Raw genomic sequence first — 9,403 nt, forward strand, 5'->3', positions numbered from 1 at the left:
TGTCCCACACACAATCCACCCAGAGGCAACTAACCACGGGGTGTTAGGCTTGCCATGTAGCCTGCTAATCAGTTCCCCAGAGGCCCCGCGACTCACCAGTAAGGCGTTCCTATGAAGGAATCTCGCTTTTGCAGAGTTTTCACATTCTTGGCAGACACACCAAAATCAGCTGCAAGACAAAACCCTACGATCAAATCATGGTCGAGGGAGTCTTCCCCACCCACACCCTTTGAGTAAAGTCCTAGGTGTGGTGTGGACTCAGGAACACACTTGCGGAACTCGGGAATGAGGCAAGCATGCTTTGGGACTTTTTGTTTTTTTGTTTGTGAGACCCTGTCTTAAAAAAAAGGGGGGAGGGGCAGGCTCATTTGATATAGTAATCTCTTTTTTTTAAAGATTTTTTTTTTGTAGAACATGATTTTAATATTTTCAACTGTTGATATTCAACAAACAGAATAGTTATTTTAAGATATACTTCATTGTTTTTAAAGATTTATTTATTTATTTTATATAACTACACTGTAGCTGTCTTCAGACACTCCAGAAGAGGGTGTCAGATCTCATTATGGATGGTTGTGAGCCACCATGTGGCTGCTGGAATTTGAACTCAGGACTTGTGGAAGAGCAGTCAGTGTTCTTATCCGCTGAGCCATCTCTCCAGCCCCCGGCCCAGTAATCTATAAATCCAATTAAGAATCTATAAAATAGGGCTGGTGATATGGCTCAGTGGGTAAGAGCACCCGACTGCTCTTCCAAAGGTCCAGAGTTCAAATCCCAGCAACCACATGGTGGCTCACAACCATCTTGTAACGAGATCTGACTCCCTCTTCTGGAGTGTCTGAAGACAGCTACAGTGTACTTACATATAATAAATAAATAAATCAAAAAAAATTTAAAAAAAAAAAGAATCTATAAAATAACACTAAGTACAAACAACTGCAATACTCATCAGTGTGCTGTTCAAACACACAGTGGCAACCAGAGTTACATAACCGTCATTTAAAAAACAAACCTTTGTGCCAGGCAGTGGGGGTGCACGCCTTTAATCCCAGCACTTGGGAGGCAGAGGCAGGCGGATTTCTGAGTTTGTGGCCAGCGTGGTCTACAGAGTGAGTTCCAGGACAGCCAGGGCTATACAGAGAAACCCTGTCTCGAAAAACAAAACAAAACAACAACAACAAAAAAATTTCCTTCTACTGTGTGGTAGGACTAAGGCTGTTCATGCCAGTGTAGTCCTCACACCCTTGTTATCACTAAATCCACAATCCCCAGTTTGTCCTGGATCGAGGTCCCTAAAAGTCTAGGGGGCTTTTCAAGCGTTCGAAGGTCGAGGCATGGAGCTGTCTGTCCAGGCACAGGAAACTACACAGAGGATGGTTGGGGGACCAGGGTGTTATAAACTAGACAGAGAGCCACAAGCACTGTGACACCCAGTGTTGGCTTCCTCTCTGTGACACAGGGATGCTGACCCTTGGTCCTTTAGAGCTCAGTTAGGGGCTGTCCTGAGGATCAAATTTACATTTACAAAATGGCTCCACTCCCAGCTTAGGCCGGCATGAGTCTCCATACAGAAGACTCCAAACAGGAGCACCTCGCTACTCCCAAGGGCAGGCCTACCCTGAGAACCTGAGGCCTTAAGAGACTGAGGTGAACAAGCCTCTCCTGGGAGTGGCCATGAAGCAGATCCCTAAGCCCCAGAGTGAAGAATGGTCATAGGTACATGTGCATGTGTGTGCACGTGTGTGCGTGTGTGTTGACCAGAGAAAAGGGACAGGACCAGGGCTGCTAAGGGTGAGATTCAGACACAGGGGGCCCTCAGCCTGCTTGGAGAGTGGCCCCTCGAGGGCTCCTGGTAAGAACGGGGATTAGGTTTTTCTTCCAGCTAGGTCAGCCTGGAATCCTGGGAGTCTGTTTTCCCACAAACATTCACCATGGGCAGGACATGTCTCCTGTCTCCTGGGAAAACACTAGTTGAGACCTTGGGGTGAAGCTTCCAGAAGTTGGCCATCCCACTCCCACCCCACTCTACAAGAGGGAAGGGGAAATGGGAAACCACCAACTTCCACAATGACAACTGCCCCCAGGGCCACCCCGGATGCAGGCACCAAGTGAACTTTTAGGGGAGCTGTTCCTTCTTCCTCTTCACAAAAAGGGGCCCAGTGTGGAGGGTGGGGTGGCTCCTCCCAGCAGCCCAGAACTTCAGGCATTCCTTGGACATTCATTGGGGTGACCTGTGCTGGAGTTCATGAGAGAATCCCCTGACAGGGTGGGCAGCCATCTTGACCAGACTCTTCTCATCAAAGTATGAGTCTGTGTCTGTATTTTAGAATAAGTTAGAAACAAAACAGCGGGTTTAAGAGACTCTCCCGATAGACTGAAACTTCTTTTTCTTTCCTTTCCTTTCCTTTCCTTTCCTTTCCTTTCCTTTCCTTTCCTTTCCTTTCCTTTCCTTTCCTTTCCTTTTCTTCTTCTTTTCTTTTCTTTTCTTTTTTCTTTTTTTGGTTTTTCAAGACAGGGTTTCTCTGTATAGCCCTGGCTGTCCTGGAACTCACTTTGTAGACCAGGCTGGCCTCGAACTCAGAACTCCGCCTGCCTCTGCCTCCCAAGTGCTGGGATTAAAGGCGTGCACTACCACGCCCAGCAGACTGAAACTTCTGTAGAGAAGTTTTTTGCTCAGCCCACAGCTAGCCCTGACAACACTCCTGGAGCAAGAAACCCAACCAGTTAGTTGAGGGAATATTCTCATAGTCACAGCTAAGGGAGCACTGTCACAGCTAAGGGAGCACAGCCACAGTTAAAGGAGCACAGCCATAGCTAAAGGAGCACTGTCACAGCTAAGGGAGCACAGCCATAGCTAAGGAGGCACAGCCACAGCTAAGGGAGCACTGTCACAGCTAAGGGAGCACAGCCATAGCTAAGGAGCACAGCCACAGCTAAGGAGCACTGTCACAGCTAAGGGAGCACTGTCACAGCTAAGGGGGCACAGCCACAGCTAAGGAGCACTGTCACAGCTAAGGGAGCACTATCACAGCTAAGGGAGCACTATCACAGCTAAGGGAGCACAGCCATAGCTAAGGAGGCACAGCCATAGCTAAAGGAGCACTGTCACAGCTAAGGGAGCACAGCCATAGCTAAGGAGCACAGCCACAGCTAAGGAGCACTGTCACAGCTAAGGGAGCACTATCACAGCTAAGGGGGCACAGCCACAGCTAAAGGAGCACAGCCACAGCTAAGTGAGCACTGTCACAGCTAAGGAGGCACTGTCACAGCTAAGGGAGCACTGTCACAGCTAAGGGAGCACAGCCATAGCTAAGGAGGCACAGCCACAGCTAAGGGAGCATACAGATTTTGCTGAAAAGTCTTTGCTCACACAGCCCAGCCCCACCTGCTGTCCACTCCAGTCTGGAACTATTGCATGGCATGTTCTAGAAGTCATACATCTTAAATAATATCCATTAGAGTACATTATTATAGTTCTTGTTTTACTACTAAATATTGTTGTTAATCTTTTACATGTGTAGCTTATAAACTAAACTTTGCCACCAGCAATGTGAGGATACTATGTGAGGGTTCTGAACCAACAATACTGTCAGGTGCCCACTGTGGCCCTTAGACTGTGTCCCTATAGATAAGCAGGGACTACTGGATGCTTGGCCTTTTTATTTTATTTTCTATGTATGAGTGATTGGCAGCATGTCTATATGTGCACCCCTGAATGCCCAGTGCCTCTGGAGTGAGAAGGCCACCCCCTGGGACTAAAGTTACAGGCGTCGGGGGAGCCACCAGGTGAGTACTGTGAATTGCATCAGTCTTCGGCAAGAGAAGCAAATGTTTGCTCCTAACCACTGAGCCATCCTGCTCCACTTTTTCTATTACATTTTTATTATTTTTATCTTTATGTGGGGGAGGGCAAGTGCCATAGCATGCATGTGGAGGTCAGAAGACAAGCTTGAAGAGGTCAGTTCTTTCCTTTCCACCACAGAGACCCTGGAGATAGAACTCAGGTCACCAGGATAGGCAGGAGCAGATGCCCCACTGTGCACAGTAACCCTGGCCCAGGCCACAGATGTCTACAAACAGATTTAGAATACAAGCTGATGCTTCCAGAAGCAGCGTTCAGAAGAATGGCAAACTGGAAGCCACGGAACTCACTGCTGGAGCTCAGAGACAAGTGGTTAAGTTATGCAGTGCCTGGGCTATGTTCCTAAAAAAGGAACAAGGCTGTGCCTGGACAGACCTGACCAGAAGTTTACCCATAACACTCTGAGACAGACAGCACACATAGCATCATCCCAGCTGCATTTAAACACCAACCTCTGCATACTAAGTGTACCTGCTTCCCCAAGCTCAGCTGCACCCCAAAGCTCACATTGCTCAGCTCCCCAGGCGCGGGATGTTGGTGGGGACAGAGCACAGAGGCTCTTTCTTCTTTACACCATTCTTGACAGAGAGCACCGTTTTCGCAGTTTAGAAAACAGAAACACATCTAGCAATGCTATTAGGGTGTTCTCTCTCTCTCTCTCTCTCTCTCTCTCTCTCTCTCTCATGTAAAACACAGGATGTGGTGAAGGAAGACTCTGCAATCAGCTGGTGTGTGTGTGTGTGTGTGTGTGTGTGTGAATGCTAGGATAGAGGGGAAGGAGCTGAGGAAAGTGTGAGCTAAATGAAACCCCGTGGCCCATCGACTCTCAACAGGAGGCTCCAGGAGCCAGAAGCTGGCACACTCCTGGAATGGCTGGCTGGCTGGCAACATGATATGACACACTTAATACCCAGGCCAGAGCTTCCACAGGTAACCTGTTTTGCATGTATATGAAATAATGGTGCCCGCGAGCAACACTGCAGGATACAGGGAAATTGGCGGGTCTGGTGTGACTTTAAAGGGCAGTTGAGAACTTTCTGTCAAGCACAGAAAAGACAACATCTGCAACTTACCTGAGGATCTTCCAGAAGTAGAGTGAGAGAGACGGGGAGGGAGACAGGATGAGTAGGAGGAGCAGGGAGGGGAGCTGGGAGCTAGGATGGGTGAGCAGGGTGAGGTGAAGGGAACTGGGAGGACCAGGAGGGAAGAGGGATAAGGGTGGGTGCCCAGTGGAGCTGCAGATGTTTTAAGGTAGGGACAATAACTGACTGCCTCAAAATCATATGCATTTTTAAAAAAGATTTATTTATTTATTATATGTAAGTATACTGTACCTGTCTTCAGACACACCAGAAAAGGGTGTCAGATCTCATTACAGATGGCTGTGAGCCACCATGTGGTCGCCGGGAATTGAACTCAGGACCTTTGGAAGAGCAATCAATACTCTTAATCTCTGAGCCATCCCTCCAGCCCAATCATATGGATTTTAAACATTCTTTTAAGAAACAGCAAGCAGCTGAGGGGGCCACAACAGCCGCATGGTCCGTTCGTGTCACCCCCGCACCACGTAAATGTGTGTACTTCTTGTGTTCCCATTAAAAATTTTTTTAAAAAATACACATATTTAAAAAAACAGTCTAGCAGCAAGGGCTACCATTAATTGAAAGTGTTTTCCTCTACCCAGCATGCTCTCGGCTTGAGTCCCAGCACCACACAAATATAAAACTGAACAAAAATACATAGATACTAGTTTTCCCTGGATCCACACATGCGCCGTTTCTGACTTCACTACCAATGGTGTAATGATAAATATCTTGAGGTTCATGCATGGGCGCCCCTCCCTGGCCCGGCCCCATCTCTTCCTTAAAGACCTCACTACATAGCCCTGGCTGGCCTATAACTTTCTATGTAGACCAGGCTGGCTTCTAACTCTGCCTGGGATTAAAGGCAAGTACGACTAGTTCCAGACACTGGGAGTAGTTTTTATACACGGATAAATATCTTTTCTTGAGGATAAAAACATTTCCCGCACACACTGGAAAACAGTTAAGTTGAAATGTTTGAAGATACACAAGTTCTGTTCCTATGCCCTGAGGTGATCGACACAGGCACAAGATACAACAGCTTCCCCTCGGAAGCCAGGGAGGATAGAGAGGATAAAGGTGTTCGGTAGGGATAAGGAAACTCCCTCTTCCCCCAATAACAACCTGGCTCCGTCCCCGGGAGGCTCTCGCCATACAGCACGGTGTAAACTGTCCCTTCCAAAACCATATAACAGTAGTCAGGCCCCTCATGGGTCCACAGGAAAGCAGGTCTAGAAAAGGCTATGACTTGCTGGGCCAGGGGTGGGAGGAGGGGAGGGGAGGCTCTGGCCCTGCCCAGGGCTCCCTGGGGCCCACTCCCTCAGGATTCCCCGATAGGGTAGCAGCAGCCAGTGGCCCAGCTGGACTCATTAGCAGGAGGCTTTCCTAATTACAGGATGATCTGCCCTCCTCGAGGGTGTCAGGGTAGCAACAATACCAGGCAGAGAGGGGACAGGATGCTAACTTGACCACGGACACACTGCTCCACTCTTCTGGGCCTCAGTTTCCTCAAGCCCTTGTTAGGCAGCCATGAAACGGAAGGACCATCCTTATCAAGACAAGCTTTCTATTTTATTTTCTGTAGGCCTGGGGCAACTATATGTGGCCCATTAACAAAGCCTGTTTGCTCAGGGGCTCGCCGCTATCTTCAGCTCCTCATTGCTGCATGTATTTGTTTGTTTGTTTTTGCCTCTCGTCTCCCCTCATCACCCCAAACCTCAACTGCAAAAGCAGCCTTCTGAGCTGGCTTCCTGAGCCGCCCCCCTCATTCCTACATGATTCTCACAGGCCGAGAACAATGACTTGTTTCTCTGGCCTAATGCTCTCTTCCTCTGAAAATGCCATCTTGCCCACCACACTAACACAGAAAGGAAGGAGGACTTCCGCATTGAGCCCCCGGCCCTTCCCTCCATGCCAGAGGCCTACAAGCTGGACCAATTACAGCACGCACTCCTTACAGGCAGAGACCAGTCAGCTGAGCCAGGCTGGGCCAATCAGAGCCCTTCACTAGCATTACTGACAACGCGGCCTCCAATGGTTTCTAGCATATCTTGTGGATGTCATAGGATATGTAGAACTAGATCTTGTCAAAATCTTCTAAGACTCGGGAGAGTAGGCCCTGTACCTCACCAGCAGAGCTGTCCCTGTAGGCATGAGCTAGGGAGAGCTGGCATCACCACACATCTGCTGTGAGGTGGAGTGGGCAGGCAGAGGGGAGAGTCCAGTTTAGTCTGCCAATCATGCTCAGCCTGGACTCTACCTGCGGTCCGCCAGGACAGAGGCCACTTGTGTGCTGATCCTCCCTATGTGCAGGGCCAATAGGGTGAAAGTCACCCCTGGTCAGGAGGCAGCCAGCCCTCTGAGTGTGGAAAACCAGGCTCAAAATGGGTAGGTGACCTGACTCTTCTGGGGCAATGCAGATCCTCTAGTTCCAGAGGCCACGCCCTGCCAATCCCCCAGTGTCCTAAGCCTACAGATTTTCTTTCTGCACAAACACAATCCAACTGTTAGTCCAGAAGAGGGCAGCTGGAGCCATGTCAGACTTGACGACGGGGATGGGGGAGGGGGTTGGGGAGGGGGGAGCCTTAGAGGAAGGACACCCAAGACAGCAGCAAATACTCACCACAAGGCTAGAGTGCATACCTAGTGCCCACCCATATGACACTGCTGTCATTTCCAGAAGGATCCACTGGTAGAGCTGCACTGCTAGTAAGAGCTAGGTCCTAAACCACTAACACTCAGTTGGACCACACAACACAAGTGGCAGAGCCAGGATCTGAACCAGGCTCCTCTGAGTCTGGCTCCCCCCACTTTACAGTTCTCCTCTTCTTCTCTCACAGGGCATGTGCATGGTCTCATCTCCTGTGGCCTTCCTGGGAGAAAGAATTGCCAAGCAATTCTCTCAGGAAGCTCTGAGCTGTACAGAGATGTGAGGGTAGTCAGAGAAACCTCAAACAATTCCAAGTCTGAAAGAACCCTGGCTCTGTTCTTGCTTGCTGTGTGTCCCAGGGCCTCTTTGAGCCCTCTGCCAAATGTTGCAGAGCACACTTCTGACTGACAGGGCCCCTCTGCCTCCACCCTCACATCACCCCCACAGTGCTCACAGAGGCTCTACAGCACAGCTTCTCCTATGTCCCTAAAACCAAGGCACCCACTAGAGGAAATAAAAAGGCTGACATGTCTATGTTGGAGGGAGGGGTAAGGTTAGGAACGGGGGATGCTGCAGAGAACTGGTATCTGACATTACTGGGCAGTGGAGCTGAGTGCTATCAAGTGAGTCGGAACCAGGGTGCCACCCCATGCAGTATGGGCTCTCTCCACCCTCCTGCACCCTGAGTCCAGCAGACACTAGGATGCACACACAAGCGCTGAGAGGCCCTGGACCAATGTGATGGACGTGCCCAGGTAAGGAAGTTGGAGGCACTTCCAGGCTCTCTGCTTTGACCCCTCCTGTGCTGGTGGATTGTGTGATACACATGTGTTGTCTGTCAAATGGCAGACTCACAGGAACGATACTTAATGGTGCAGAAAGAGAGACGAGAGGCTCACAGAGCCACACCACTGAGAAACGGCGGGGACGGAGAGTACACATGTGGTAGTTAGCTAGAATCTTACAAAGAATACAAAGAAATGGGAGAATAAGAAATCAGTTTTGGGGCTGGAGAGATGGCTCAGTGGTTAAAAGCACTGACTGCTCCTCCAGAGGTCCTGAGTTCAATTCCCAGCAATCACATGGTGGCTCACAACCATCTGTAATGGGATCTAATGCCCTCTTCTGGTGTGTCTAAAGACAGCTACAGTGTACTTATATATAATAAATAAATCTTTAAAGAAAGAAAGCAATCAGTTTTGGTACTCAGTTTACCTTCTATCACACTCATGGGTGTATCTGTGGATTTGATCAATTGTGTTTTGAAAATATTTAGGGGGGAAACAGCAAGATGGCTGAGTGGGTAAAAGTGCTCAGATACAGAGGCTCTCCTGCTGGAGTCTGTCACACTGGAAGCTCGGACCAGGCTCTGGCATCATGGCTGTTGTGTATTCCACAGGGTGCTGGCCCCAACCTCTACTCACAAGATTCAAGCAACACCTTCACCCCCAGTTGTCTCCATGCTGCCAAATGTCCCCTGACCCTGGTTGAGAAGCACGAGAGGAGCTTGCGGTCCAAGGATGCAGTGAGAACTGATGGTACCTTGGAGGCTGTCGGGGTGGCTGTGTGTGTGAGGACCCCACGCTCGCTTCCAGATGCAGGTCCCACCCCCTTCAGCTGCACCAGCCAGGTAGCACCATCCACCAGGACACCTGCACTCAGACACTGCTTGTCCCTCGAGCCCTTCTTACCCAGCCTGATGTCCCCCTCAAGGGTCATAAGCACGTTGCCAGCTTTCAGGTCTCGGTGGATGATCCTCTTGCCGTGCAGGAAGTTGAGAGCCTCTAACATCTGGCGGCATACGACCTG

At 49.6% G+C, this 9,403-nt stretch overlaps 1 protein-coding gene across 1 annotated transcript in view; it reads right to left on the reverse strand.

Annotated features, from left to right (window-relative positions):
* The window catches only part of Stk10 (serine/threonine kinase 10), a 93,098-nt gene that overhangs the window by 37,370 nt on the left and 46,325 nt on the right, over positions 1-9,403 (reverse strand). The window contains exons 4-5 of the mRNA XM_021176958.3: positions 9,286-9,403; positions 97-169 (exon numbers count right to left, since the gene is read on the reverse strand). The exon at positions 9,286-9,403 is cut by the window's right edge and continues 32 nt beyond it. Coding sequence (XP_021032617.1) covers positions 97-169; positions 9,286-9,403 — 191 coding nt within the window. The remainder of the gene's footprint in view (positions 1-96; positions 170-9,285) is intronic.

Source organism: Mus caroli, unplaced genomic scaffold (assembly GCF_978045245.1).
Source record: "Mus caroli unplaced genomic scaffold, Mus_caroli_1 scaffold_13, whole genome shotgun sequence".
NCBI lineage: Eukaryota > Metazoa > Chordata > Mammalia > Rodentia > Muridae > Mus > Mus caroli.